The sequence below is a fragment of the Perna viridis genome, chromosome 2 (genome assembly GCF_037379345.1).
Source record: "Perna viridis isolate PV_CMFRI_1.1 ecotype Kerala chromosome 2, ASM3737934v1, whole genome shotgun sequence".
NCBI classification, from domain to species: domain Eukaryota; kingdom Metazoa; phylum Mollusca; class Bivalvia; order Mytilida; family Mytilidae; genus Perna; species Perna viridis.
In genome coordinates, this window is record NC_142446.1 from 59,540,294 (window position 1) to 59,555,684 (window position 15,391).

At 31.9% G+C, this 15,391-nt stretch overlaps 1 protein-coding gene across 3 annotated transcripts in view; it reads right to left on the reverse strand.

Moving 5' to 3' along the window:
* The window catches only part of LOC148626283 (dynein axonemal heavy chain 2-like), a 117,778-nt gene that overhangs the window by 65,792 nt on the left and 36,595 nt on the right, over window positions 1-15,391 (reverse strand). For all 3 annotated transcript variants that reach the window (XM_088570163.1, XM_088570165.1, XM_088570166.1), the window contains exons 21-28: window positions 13,788-13,988; window positions 11,196-11,352; window positions 8,049-8,387; window positions 4,793-4,954; window positions 2,842-2,964; window positions 2,394-2,531; window positions 1,624-1,706; window positions 508-688 (exon numbers count right to left, since the gene is read on the reverse strand). In XM_088570163.1, the coding sequence (XP_088426289.1) occupies window positions 508-688; window positions 1,624-1,706; window positions 2,394-2,531; window positions 2,842-2,964; window positions 4,793-4,954; window positions 8,049-8,387; window positions 11,196-11,352; window positions 13,788-13,988 (1,384 nt within the window). The remainder of the gene's footprint in view (window positions 1-507; window positions 689-1,623; window positions 1,707-2,393; window positions 2,532-2,841; window positions 2,965-4,792; window positions 4,955-8,048; window positions 8,388-11,195; window positions 11,353-13,787; window positions 13,989-15,391) is intronic.

Sequence of the window (15,391 nt, forward strand, 5' to 3'; positions counted from 1 at the left end):
TCATTTAAAACAACAATAAATTTTTAAACTAAGTCATATTATGAACCGAAATACTTTCTTTGTACTTTTAGTTTTTTTTATTTTTCCCTATTCTGTAAATAAGTAACTGTGGTGTTGCATGCATCAAACATACTTACAGGAAGGTATTATTACTTTAGAAGTTTCCTTGACTTTTGTTATCCTATTAACCCTACCCCTTAGCCATGCCAGCATGACTAATCCCCTTAGTAAGGGTTAGTTTTACAAATTTATTTTTTTGTCATTTTCTTACATTAATTCCAAAATAATTCTGAATTCAAACAATACCTTGTTTTACATTCATTTCTTCATGTTAGTTATTTAGTAATACTTATAGTACATAGCTTAAAATCTTACATTTTCATTAACTGATAAAGGACACATTTACCAATTAGATTCTTCATTTCTTGTATTGCCTTAAATGGATGACTATGTGGCAGTATTTATTATTTCTTAACTAAAGTGTCTTCTAAAAAAACAGTTTCTTACTTCAAGATAAATCCATTGTTTCTGTACAAGTAACAGAATCTCCACTACTTCTAGAATGTTGGACAAGATTTTTTCCCAATAATCTATCTCTACTTCAAATGCTTTCATGTACCTGGAGACTTTCATTGATGATAACTGTATCTGGTTCTCATCTAAACACTGAAAGATGTTCTCTACACTCCTGGAAGGCAAATCACAGTAAAAAAAAACAAAAATAGAGAATAGTGGGTACAACACTTTCTAAATCTAAAATTCTCAGTAAAATCAAGACAATACAAAAAGATAGTTGCTCAGAATAGAAGTTGAAACATAAAGTTGCACACATTGTAATATATACCAGCTAAATATACCTCACTTGTTCTGTAATCCATTGAATCAGGATATTGATATCAGAAGTCCTGTTGAAAACCTCACTTATTTTAAAACACTATGAAGTTTCTAAATGTGTCTTACACATCTATGTACTATTGAATGACTTCATCCAATAAAATATTTAAGATGGAGATACTTGGAGTTAAAAAAGATTTTTGATGAGACAAAAATCATGAAAAAGGAAAAAGGTGATATAATATGAATTCCTAAATGATTCAGGACATTATACAAATAACTAATTGCAGCCTGACTTAAGGTGTAAGCAACCTTTTAGTATAATATCAGTGAGATCACTAAACTTGTAGGGGGGAAAATGGTATATTTTACTGCTTCTTTGAGGCCTCTAAGTACTACATGGTTATAGTTATAACTCAGAAATTAATCCTAACCTTTCTCCATGGTATGAAACCTTGTGTAACACAATTTCCTATGGATTCATATACTTATACTCTGACAAAATGTAATGGATAAAGATAAGGATGACAACAAAGATGACAACAGCACAATGACACAATTGGTTTTGAAGCCTTTTATGCCCTTCCAATTTCATTAACATCCTTCACACAGTTTCAGAGGAGTTAACATGGCCATACAGACAGACAGTGCGATTCCTATTGTTTTGAGAATGCAAGGACACAGAATCCCAATATTGTGGGCTTGGATTTAAAATCACAGACAAAATATATAATACACAAAATAAAGTACACCATGTATTTGTGGAAGAAAACAAGAATGATGACTTACACTAGTTTGTAGTGTCCTTTTTCTTTGTAGGGTACAATATCAAGATCAGTGGAGTTCCAAACTGCTTCTATCACTGCTAAACCCTATTCATAAACACATCAATCATTATACTTTGTTTCTAACACTTTGACTTTGTGATGTTGAAAATTATGAACTGTAATAAAATAATATGGCTGCCTTTTGATGAAATCAAAATAAAAGTGTTATGATGTTCTTGAAGAATCCCTGATATAATTTTGTCACAGTAATAAGTAATAACTGCTCATCCAAATTCTGATGCAGAGCAGCCAATATCTCCAAAAGATAACCAGTTATTTTGTACCATAACCATTATGCACAAATTCCATCATAAAATTGTGTATATTAGTTAGGCTGTATATTTGATAATTGGATTAATAAGTAACAGTGGTAACAGCATCAGATTTACCACTTTATAAGCATGTACATAAGTAGTATTTCAGATAAGAATCATGCAAAATGTGATTCATTGTTGGAAAGCCTACATATTTTTATTTTTGATATCTTTTTAAATGCTACAGAAAACAGAATCAACATTTGGCTGTTCATAAAAGCCTTGTTCTTAGGAGATAAAAATTATATAGAATGTACTGTAGAATTCAAAATTAAGGGAGATAACTCTGTAAATGACACTAAAATACAATAGCAACTTCATAACAAAATTTAAAATGTAAAGCCTTTTTGGCGTGTATCACATATTACAGACTTTACATTTTTACAAAGACTACTACATAAAAAAAAATAATGGTTACCTGTTCTATTACAAGCTCTTTAGTGGCAGCATCAGAGATGTCATGAATCATTTCAGAATACTGATCAAAGCCAAACTCTATAATCTTCTCTAAAGTAAACTCATCTGACTTATGATCAAAGTCCTTTACCATCTCATTCTATAAATAATCAAAAATAAACAATTGCATGAAGGTTCTGTAAATATATTGACACTAACTTAAAATGGGATATCTGTGATTATATGTGTATTGCATTCAGGTATGTTAAACACACAATAAATGTATCTGTTTGTTTCCAGAATTACAAAAAAATGTTAATTTAAGCTTAATATAAAGATGTTTCTTGGGTTTTTGTGCTTTTAAAACGCTTCCCAGATTTTGTATCTTTTCACAATTCAAATTTATTTACTTACATTAAAGTAGAAAAAAATTCAATGGTTGAAAAAAAATTATGGTAAAAAGAACATACTTGTATTTTATCCCAGTGCCTTTTCCTTAATGCCCCATTTTTCAGATTATTGACAAGTGGCATGGTACGTTTAAACTGATCCACTCTATTCTTACTGGTCTCTACAACTTCCCAGTTCCTGTCCTAAAAATGAATCTTTCATTCAGACAATGGATAAGGTAGTTTTGCTCATCAGGGCAAAAAAAACTGAACTTTTTGAAACATTTTCCATAACTTATTGGCCAGTGAAACTCTAGACCAGAAAATTGTATCAATATATTATTTAATTTAAATTTGTTAACATTAAAATATATTATGAATTTACAAGACTAACAACTGTTATTTCAGAATGATTGCAAAAAGAGAAAATAATGTTATATGCTAAGTCATGCTAAGAATACACCCACTTAACCATCTCTGTCAAATTTTGGCATTTAAAAACTTCATGCTTACAAGTCGTATTATGGTAAACAAGAAGTAGATAAGCAAGGAACCTGGAAAGGTGTAACAAGAATCATGCTAAAGCAATGTATCCGATATATAAGCAATCTTTTCAGCAGAAGCTGAGAAATCTGTTACAAAAGTTTCCATAACACCACTATTTAATATCAATTATCATAATGTTAATAAAGATCAACAATTTAATCCCCTTGACATTGTTCTTCCTCATATCCTAGCTATATCTGGCAAGTATTCCTCCTCACATCCAAAGTAGACCCGGACATTCTTACTTCTCATATCCAAGCTAGATCTTTACATTATTTTTTTATTTTCATATCCAAGATAGATCTGAACATTATTCCTCATAGCCAAGCAAGAATTGGACATTATTCCTACTCATATCAAAGATAGATCTGGCCATAATTTCTCCTCATAACCAAGGTAAATCTGGACATTATTCCTACTCATATCCAAGCTAGAATGCGACAATATTTCTTCTCATAGCCAACGTAAATATGGACATTATTCCTACTCAGACCCAAGCTAAATCTGTTCCTCCTCCTATATAATGCAGATCAGCTGTGTAACAAGAATATTTTAATAATAAAAGTAAATAAGAAAAAAACACTACTTAGGCGCTAAATCTGAACAAGAGGCTCCCAGGAGCATGAATCGCTCACCTGGTTGAATTTTGCCTTTCAAGGGCAATAAATTAAACAAGAAGTTGTCCAACAGTTTTGACTCAAGAAAACTTTGATAGGACTTATAAGTAAATGAAAGTCTAAATCTATCACAGTTTTCAAGACATTGACTGAAAACTGTAAAAAAAAAACCTGTCATTTTCCCCTGTCAAGGGCAATAACTCTTATAAGAAAGCGTCTGACAAATTTTATGCCTGAAGACTTTTGTAGTCCTAAAAATAAGGATCATTTCAACTATGAAAGAATTTGGCTAAACCTGACGGTTTTGGAGATATATGCAAAAAACTACTGTCTGACCCCTTTGTTCTATTTTTAGTAACAGTGGCCATGTTTTTCAATGGATCAATTCTATGCAGGATACCCCAAGGAACACTTATACCGAGTTTTGTTTCAATTGGTAAAATAGTGTCAGAGGAGAAGATTTTTGAAAGAATAACAAAAAAAAATAGCAAAAAACATTGAAAAAGGGCAATAACTCCAACATGGCTTAGTAGATCAAAATGAAAATTTGACCGCAGATCATGCTGAACACTTTTACACCCCCTGTCAAAATTTGGCTAAACCTAACCGTTTTGGAGATACATGCGAAAAACTACTGACTGACCCTTATGTTCTATTTTTAGTAATGGCTGCCATGTTTTTCGATGGATCATAAATCCCCACATCTAATTGGTCAAGTAGTTTCAGAGAAGAAGAGTTTTGAAAAATTGTTAACGACAACCGACGACCACGGATGCCAAGTGATGGCAAAAGCTCACATGGTCTTTGGCCAGGTGAGCTAAAAAGTAAAGGGATATAAGACAATAAACCATGCTATATTAGAAACTCACTGAAAGCATTTTGCTGTACTTCAATAATTTCTTATGTAGATCTAGTGCCTTTTCTTCCATATCTTCTGTATGAAGGTCAACAAATTTATTGAGTTTCCAATCCTTCCACAGAGATTCCCATTCTTTGTTAATCAACCAAATATCCTCAATGTACTGTAAATCCTGGGAAAAAAATTAGATGATGCAACAAACTGATCCTTTAGTTAGTTACAGTCCTTGAACCCATCCGCGCAACAATTTGATGGATCGATGACCGTTGACTAATTGATCGCTTACAGATCGATGACCAATGACCAGTGACAAATCTGATCACAGTTTTGTTATGTAAAATGATGTAAGATTTGTTTGAAATAAAAGAAATGTAAAGTAAAAGTATAAATTGATGTTTAAATCTATTACATTATGTAAATATGTGTCAAATTGACAAAGAAAACAATAAAACCGTAAAATACAGTGACCGGTCTGTGGTCACGTGATGCCATCACCAGTTTATTGGATCGTTTTGATGGATAGATGACTGACCGGAAACTGATCGGCGACCGATGACCGATCACAATTTTTGTTGCATGGATTGGTTCAGGTACTGTACCACAAAAATGACATTTTTATTTCAAAAAGGTACAACTGCTTTTGGTTTAATTTAAGAAAATCACAATAATTAAAGCTAGCAACATTTTCTGTGAATTTAGATTAACAAGATAGCTACGAGAAGTCATATATCCCCCACTCTGGCAAATTAAGTTTATGAAATATATTAACAAGAGAAGATGCATGTTGTTGAAGTTGAAAGATTAAAATACTAAAATTCAGAAGTAATGGATAAATGATGTATGGTTAAGATTCAGACATTATAGTACAAGTTTCAGGGGTGATGCATCCACAAAGTTTTCTACTGTTGAAACATGCTGAAAATAATTAGTAGTCTAAGTCCCATATTTAACTTAAACAAAATGCACAGAATCAAAATAGGGGTATGGTGTGTACATCTGAACTTTATAACAATAAGGGTACATCATATTAAATAACAAAAAATTCCATCAAGAGGTTTCAGAGGAGCTGTGTCCACTAAGTTTTCTTTTTGTTGAAACATAGTCTAAGTCACATATTTCCAACTAGATTTGCAAAATCAAATTGGTGGTGTAGTATGTACATCTACACTGCCTAACAATACACCAAACCATATATCAACAGAATCTACCACGCAATTTTAGAGGAGTTGTGTTCACAAAACTTATGAACAGACAGAGGCCTACCATTACAAAAAAACTGTTAACCTTCCCACATAAGGGGGAGACTTCAACAATACGGTTTAGAAACTCAAATTTAAAAATATAAGATTTGTTGGAAGCTTTTTGGATAAAATTACTGTATTTTCTGTGAAATTCGCTATTATGTAAATATCTCCCACATGAGATAGTGTCTATGGAACTGTTAACAAGTATGCCATTACCATGTCCCTCCATCGTTTCATGGGGGGAGGGGGAAACAACAAGCAAGAAGGGCTTAGCAAATTACAAAATGATAGGGAGAACTCAATACATATTTATTTCAATTCAACAAAGTAAGAAGAAGTGGTTCTTTGGGGGGGAGAAGTTTTTAAAAACATGAAATGCAACACAATGTTTTCAGAGTTGTGAATATATAATTGCTCTTATGTACTTATTTATGTTTCAAACTAGAGAAATTATTTGCTTACTTTCTTTGACTTGTCGGTCAATTATATAATGTTATTTGGATTGCCTCACATTGGCATCATGAATTAAAAAAGTACCTCTTCCAAAATAATATTCCAGAGTAAATTACATTTGCCCCAAAGATTTTACTTACAATATTTATCCAAATTTCAGTATTACAAATTTCAAAATACCTAAAACACTGAGGCTTTGTTCCTTGTATTGCACATGGTAGAACCTCTCTGTGATGTCTAATTTGGCATACTATTTCAATTTGGTTTTAGTTTTGAGTACCTCTAGTATACAAATTTTTTTTTGGATTAAGGTTTTCCTATATATTTGATTCTAATTCTGCTGATGAGAGGTTACTTCATGAAACATGTATACAGCATATCTGCTGAGGATCAAATGGCAAAATATGGACCAGTTTGTTGTCCCTAAAAAATTCAGAAAACCTCAGCCATGCTTCAGTTTCAATATTTTTCTTACCAACTGGACTATTTATTGCCATATGACCCTAATATGTTATTCTTTGACATATTTACTATATCCAATTTGTTACATGTCAAATGCACATTATCTATCTGTGACCAGAACTACTAAATACTTCAAAAAGTAAATTTAAGCTTATTTTAAATTTGTTTCTTGGATTTTAGTGCTTAAAACACAACAGTTTCTATACTTTTTCTCTATTTTAGCTATATAATTACATTCAAATAGAAACAATTTCAAATGGTGAAAAAAAAATGAAAGGATACAGCTTGTTATAACAGCAGAAGTCAAACCCTGAATACCAGTAGTTCTGACTTTGCGTTGCGATTAAATGTTTGATAGAATAAATGGTATTGACAAGAATCAAAGTGGTCTGTTGTTAGCCGTTAATTCCAAAACAATACCAATCACTAAGTCCAAAATCAATCCCAGCCTTCATTTATTACCTATTAACTGGACATCAGGGAATTCTAAATTGGTCAAATCAGAACCTTCAAAACAAATTAATTCCATCCTACCTTTTTTGGTATATATCAATGAGATATACATTTCAATTCAATTTATTGTCTGAATATAAAAAATGCTGGTTTCTGACCACACACAAAGCAATAGCACTATATAACTGTGATTCTTTTAGAAAGCCTATAGCTATTTTGGGGGTGACTACAACTCCACCTTGAGAGTTAAAGAGGGCAACTCTTTCTTTCATAGTTGTTGAGATATCCATTGAATAGTCATCCAGCCATGTTTGTTGCCTGATCTGCATAACTGACACCATTTTTTTTAGGAAAACACCCTAATAATGCTGATACTGATACAAAGTAAGCTCTTATGGATCTTTGGTACAGGTGAGCTAAAATGCTTAACTAAATATGAGTAGCAGCCAATTTAGACCTGAAAATGATATGATATTTTTTACAGAATTATGATTAAAAATCCATGATGATGGTATTTAGTCTGTTGGTGGTTAACAGGAATCAAAATATTATATTTCCCTAAGAATGGACAAATATGCATCTACAAAGAAAATTCATGTCATTCTTTATCAATGTATTAAATAAATGTTGTTTGGACTCAAATAAGACACTTACCTTTTCAAGGAATGCTATTTCCTTACTAGGAGGCTGGTCAATTTTAAATATATTGAGACCATTTCGTATCTGTTGCTGAGTCTGTTTAAAGGCAATCAGTTGCTCCTCATACTGTTTAACAGCCTCTAAAGCCTCACCAGAACCAGTTGTACTTGTAAAAGGACCATTCTTCTGAAAGTTCTCTAACATCAGGTGAACCTGTCTTTTAAAGTCTTCTGATTGGACTAATAAACCTGTTTTGAAAATATCTTTGTGTTTCTTAAGCATTCCCTCAGCTTCTTTCAGACTTTCTTGAAATATTGTCCATTCTTCACTCAACTTGCTTAGTTTATTCAATTGCTACAATAATATAATATAGGACTTCACACCTAAGGCTAAAAAAAGGTCATAGGAGCACATAAATGTAATTGAATGTAAAAACCTTTAACAGCAGATATCTATACTCACTTAAAGACACCCTCTTTACTTTTCCTAATTGGCAGCAAATATATGCAATATGTCACAAAAAATCTTACAAAATTTTGTATCTGTTAAAGCAGGAAACATTTAGACAAATGATTAAGTGTGTAAGTAATTACATTACTGTTTTATTTTTTTCATAATTGGAAGTTTTGTTGACAATTTTAAAAAACATAATATGTACTTTTTAGATACTTCATTCATACAAAACATTCTATTTTTTATGATATTTCTCTTACATTTATTTGAAGAAATGGGTACTGACATTTTTAACCATAATTTTCTAAGGGTGAAAATGTCTAAAAGACTATGTTTTCAAAAATGAGAGTAAGTGAATATTGGATTTTATAGATTTGCAACTATATTCACTTTAATTCAGTTTTACTAACAAAAAGTACTGAAATTTTTTCTGTCAAAAGAGGTATGCCCAAAAATTTCATCAAAATTTGTCTGTTTGACCCCTACTATTTCAGTAACAGGATTCATGTTTGTAGACAGATAAAAAATCCAAACATGAGTTCTGGGTAAGATATCCTGAGGGACATTCAAGGACCATAACTCAATAAAAGGCTACAGATTTTTCTCTGAAATTTTGACTGATGAAAGGTCTTGTCCTTTGGACGATAAGGCAACTTCTATAACTTTCATGTTAATACCCAAAAGCTAGAAAAATTGTAAAAATGGCATTAAAGGGCAATAATTCTAATATGGGTCAATAGTTTAACTTGAAATTTTCAGGGAAAAATTAGACCTCATTGAACTGGAGAGCTTTCTATTGGTGTCAGACCCATATGTTCTATGTTTAGTAATGGCCGCCATGTTTTCGACTGAAAATTGTGTCAACATGAAGTAAAACACATTGTTGTGCTAAACATAACCCCACTTGTATAGATATTATAGAACAATTAAAATCATTAACAATGTATCAAAAGGAAGTCACACATCAAATTTGAAATCAATCCATCCAATGGAACAAGAGTTTTTTCTAATAAAATTTTCTCTCAGCATCCAAAACCACTTACTTTACATATGTCCTTTCCATATAAAGCCACATACCAATTTTTAAACCAACTCATTCACTGGGAGCTGTGATTTTTTGTGAAAACATTTTCTCTGTTAGTCCATCCAGTGAAAAATGACAAAATACCCAACACAAGAAATTGATATCAGTGGTTTAACAAATACGTTTAAAAAATGCACCAAAATATACAGTGAAAATGGGTGAATGACAATATGGATGGAATATAGAAATATGTGAGAATGACAAAAAATTCAACATTAAAGAATGGTTTAAAAGATCAGCTGTTTAACAGGACAGCTTTTCTGATTTGTGGCTATACATGTATCCCTTTGTACTCCATATTACATTTAAATACTATTCTGTGTAAGAATAAGGCAATGAGTGGCACATCACTTTTCTCAATTTGGTCCTTTTTGCCTCAAATATATTAAAATACATGTAGAAAACAACTGAAAAGCTACTTAAATTCATCCTGAAGCATTGGTGATGTAGATATTTTTTGACTGCTTATAAAAGGAAAAGGTTTGGAAAAATTTTCCCACCATTTTTCCATAGTGCATTTTGACTAAATTTGAACTGTCAATATCTTAAAAAGGCAAATTTTACAAACACTTTGACAGTTATTTCTTGAGGTTATAAGGTATAAACACTTGGGTAATGCATTAAAATCTCTGTGTATTTTTATTTCATGTGCAACACTTTATACACATTTTGCCTGATTCTTAGATGGAGAAGTACTTAACAATGATATTGTCTTGAATTATGCAGAATTTCTAGTAAAACAATCATTGCTTGAAATTTAAAGAGTTTATTGAATTCGTCTTGGCTACAATACTTCAAATCAAATAAATTGTATCAAACAGGTGATAAATTATCCTATTCTTCTAATTCTTAGATAGAAATACTGTTGGGCACTTGGGCAGTCAAATCACAGGGAGGCAGCCATTTAGCTATATTTACAAAACAATTTTATTAATTTTTCATTGTTTGAGACAAAACTTACAAGTGTATTGTTGAAAAATACATACAGCCTGTATGTGTATTTGGTGTAGGACATACTCTGTAAAAGAGTAATCAAGGGAACCAAGGTTATAGCGGTAATCAAAAGAATGTAATCCAGGAACAAAGACCAGACATGGAAAACAGACATACACAACAAAGAACACAAAGCAACTAAAATCATACATAGAAAGTAACAAAAGCAAACTCAGACTCCACTTAAAACTGGAAGCATGGACCAGGTGCACCGGTAGGGTAAGCATCCTCTGTTATTCTAGAAACACCCGTTGAGTTGCTCATAAAAAGTCATGTCCGGGGTAGACAAATGAGGAAAGGAAAACTATGACCCATTGAATAAATCAGTTTTCATGGTGCAGATGGCTACACCATAACGATCCACAAGTTCATGATGACGACCATAAAAAAACTGTAATGATGACTTCAATCTTGTGGCAACATAACCCTGTTCCAGAAGCGTGCCTCACATTTTAACCCCAACCCTAAGCCTCATACATGTACTGGCTGTATTTTTCACAAACACCCTAATATTGTAAGGATTAAAAATTTCATTTCTACTATTTTCTATTTTACACAAAATGGCCATATAAGCAGAACTTCTAGCAGCTTTTATAATTAAGGATAACATAAACACTGCAACAAATACACACCTCATCATCTACAGAAACTTGATACTTCTCTAGTATCTGAAATTCTTCATTCAATGGACCAAACATGGCCTCAGTCTGTTCAAGTTCTGAGTGTAGCTTGTCCCACAGATTCAGACTTGTTCCCAGCTCAGCAAGGGTCTGTGGTGGTTGGCTTATCCTAGAAATAAAGAATTTTGGTTTGAATTGTAGAGTTGTTGATCAATGTTAACCAACATTAATTAGTTTCATTTGTATCTGCCAAAAAAACCACATCACATTTCTGATCCATATGTCTGTCCCGTTGTTTAATAGGCTTATAGATCTGCTTACCTAAAAAAAACATTTCTCTGTAGCTTAGATGCTTAGATGCTTGACCTTTTAAATATATCAATGTAAAATTAAACAAGGCAGCATTGCCAACCTTTAAGACTTATATAAATACCTTACTTTTTCAAAATGTACAATCAGAAGTTAAATGTTTGAAACTATCAATGAATTTATATATGTACAAAAGTTTAGTAGTGCTTAGCAGTATATAATGGGCATCTTATGGAAGCTGTATAATAAATAAAAGGATAACTTGTTGATAATGAAGCATTCTTACCATCAAAGAAATTTCACTGCAACAAGAACTACTTGGCCATTTCAAATGAAAAAATTAAAGAACCTTAGTGAAGTCATTGATAATACCCCATGTGCCCAGATTTAGACATTCAGGAAAGTTCATTCCCTTTACCCATCTAATTGGCCCCTGTGAAAATCAATCCAATCTAAGCTTTTATTGTTATTGACCATTCAAGTTTGAAGGATGTATGTAAAGAAAATGGAGGGCTATTCAACTGTCAAGCATGAATCAATACTTTTTTTTAACTAAGTCCTTTCTGAAAAGGGATTCCAAATACCATACTTTGTTACCATGTTGACAAAAAATTGCTGTAAAAGACTATATATTGATGAATGCTGTATATTCAAATGAGTATCTAAGGCACTGTAAAATGTTGAATCTCTGGAAAAAATTTGTTATTCCACCTGGTCTGAGACGGCATTAGCCCAGTATGCATTTGGTGAAAAAGAACATAAAATGATGTTAAACCGTGGCTATTCAAAATTTTCGTCTTCACTATTCATGTCAAGAGACCATGTTTACTACATAAATAAATTCTTGTGGAAATCAAAGCAAGTATAAAAATTAATGGGAAAATAGTCGCCCAGAATGATCTTTTGTCATCACCATTCATCTTATAACACCTAGTTTCATAGAGATGGAATCTGAGCATCTGGTGAAAATGGTCGTATAATGGCAGTTATTTTGAAAATGACCGCCTAAAAAATAATTTCAATACTGCCAGTCAACTCAGAATATCATTTTTATCTTACGGGTAGCTTTCATTTTCATTATTCTTCTATAGTTGAGGAAAAAATAGCAAACAAGGTATTTTGACCCTAGGTTCTATTTTTAGTAATGACGGCCATGTTTTTTGACTGATGAAAAATTTTTAATGATCTGAGTGACTTTGTGGAGGAAACCCTAAAAAATTATGCCAACTTTTATTAAATATTGTTGCAATTGGTTCTATTTTCAGTGACGGCCACTATGTTTTTTTCACCATTCAGAAATCCAAATGGTCACTTTGTTCATCATACCTTAAAAAACAGTAATACCAACTTTCAATGAATTCTGTATAGTAGTTTCTGAGGAGAAGATTTTTTAAAGTAATAACATCAAAAACAGCAAAAAACGTCCAAATAGGGCAATAACTCCAAAATGGGTCAACAGATTTTCACCATAATTACATCACAGATACATCTCATCAAAGTGAACATTTTTACCTGTGTCAGAATTTGGTTTAATCTAACAGTTTTGGAGATATAAACAAAAAACTGCTATCTGACCCTTATGTTCTATTCTTAGTGACAGCAGCCATGTTTTTTCACCAATCAAAAATCCATATGGTCATTTTGTTCAGGATAACCTAAAAACAGTAATACCAACTTTCATTGAATTCTGTATAGTAGTGTCTGAGGAGAAGATTTTTGAAAGTAATAACATCAAATACAGCAAAAAACGTCCAAAAAGACAGTAACTCCAACATGGGTCAACAGATTTTCACCAAAATTACATCACAGATACATCTCATCATGCTGAATACTTTTACCCATGTCAGAGTTTGGTTTAACCTAACAGTTTTGGAGATAAATGCAAAAAAAAACTGCTGTTGGACCCCTATTTTCTATTTTTAGTAACGCTGGCCATGTTTTTAACAGATCATAAATCCAAACGGTCATTTTGTGCAGGATACACTAAGGAACTATCATTATAAGTTTCCTCCAAATCCATACATTAGTTTCAGAGAAGAAGATGATTAAAGAAACTGTTAACGACGACGACAGATGCCAAATGATGGCAATAGCTCACATGGCCTACGTCCAGATGAGCTATAAGTAGAATTGGTTGAATGTAAAATATGCAGATAAATTCTTACACATAGTGCACATTTTTCTTCTGTGCAACCAGTAAAGATGAGTAGTTTCAATCGAGTTAACTGTTAGGTCAACCTCATTGTACCTGTGTTAAAAAAGTTTTTATAGCAAGGTATATAAATATGAACTTACCTGTCCCCATTTTCAATAAGGTATGAATGAAGATCAGATAAGCCTGTTATTGCCATTTTCTTTAACAGCTGAGTGAATTTGTGCTGCCATTCCTGGCAATGACTCAGAATTGAAAATTTCAATGGACCACAATCCAACATCATAAACTGTATAATACCAATTGTCTCATGAGCTTCAATATTGTTAGCCACTTCATCATATCTATAAAGAAAGTAAATACCTAATAAAATATTTGTTAACGGATAAATTGTGTCAATAATAATGCTCCTTATATCAACATTGTCCTAAAAGTATTTAAGCCTAAAACAGAGCAACAAACTCTGGATTTTAATAGGTAACATACTGAGCAAAATACCACAACCATAATGTAGTTGTTTTCCATTTCTTGGAAAAAATAAAAAATTATAAAATTGCTCTGAAAATTACTACAAAGAAGATATCAAATGCTTGATTTCTAATAACCCCATTTATCAATCAGTAGTAAAAACAAACACTGTTCCAAATATATAAGTGTCATACATGTATGTTCCTGTGTATATTTGTAAGCAATACTTGCTTTCACTGTGTTGAATTTGTAATGTATAAAATTGTAGAAAAAAAGAAGTGCATATCTTAATACAGTATTTACTGGGAAAATTGTACAGAATGCTACCAAACAAAATTTTCTTATTTCGTCTCTTTACCTGTCTTCCAAAATATTCTGGTAGGTGTGGCCCCCTTTCTAAATACACATAAGTATTTTAATTAACTAAATGACTTCCATGCTAACTAATTCTTTTTACATTTCATTTTCATAAAAAGTTCTTTTTTATTTAATCACTCTTTAAAATATTTGCTAGCCTAATTTTAGCTACTTAAGTATAGATATATTCTAAATCCATAGCTACAACAGTTTCAGAGAAGAAACATAATTTTATTCATTGAGAAATGAAAGATTTTTGTGTTAAAGTAACTCAATACCAGAAACTGACAAAACCCTGATTTTGAAATTTCCCACCCCAATTTTTTTGGTATTTTTATGGTGACTTCTTTCCTGCATTAGCATAACTGTTGATGATATATGGAAATGACCTTCCACTGTCTTCAAACTTCATACTTGGTTTCTAGGATAATGATGCTTTTGTCATGTGAGTGCCGTCTCACAATTGGGCAAAGGAACATTTTCCTAGATAATTTGCATGTTGAACTAGGTATTTTGACTCATAGTTGCTATACTTTATTCTTCCTGGGAAAAGACCTTTGATCTTAATGATTTTGAACTACAAGTCTACATGTTTAGACTATATAAACTGCTTGCATTGAAGTTGTCAGCAAGACATGATGCTATATATTTTTTTCTTACCGCCTAGTACTGCTGTAAAATATTGCGTATCTAATGCATATTTGTTATTATCATTTATTTATTTAATTTTTTTTTCTATCATTATTATTTATAATTCTTTAGTACACAGTATGTACTTTTCGTACTATTCTTACAGTGAGTCTGTTTCTAGAGGAAATAAAGAAATGATGGTGATGAGGAGAAAAAATCTCTTTTTAAAAATGCATATACCCTTCATTTGATAGTTAATCATAGAATTCGTTATTAGACTTAACAGGTAAAA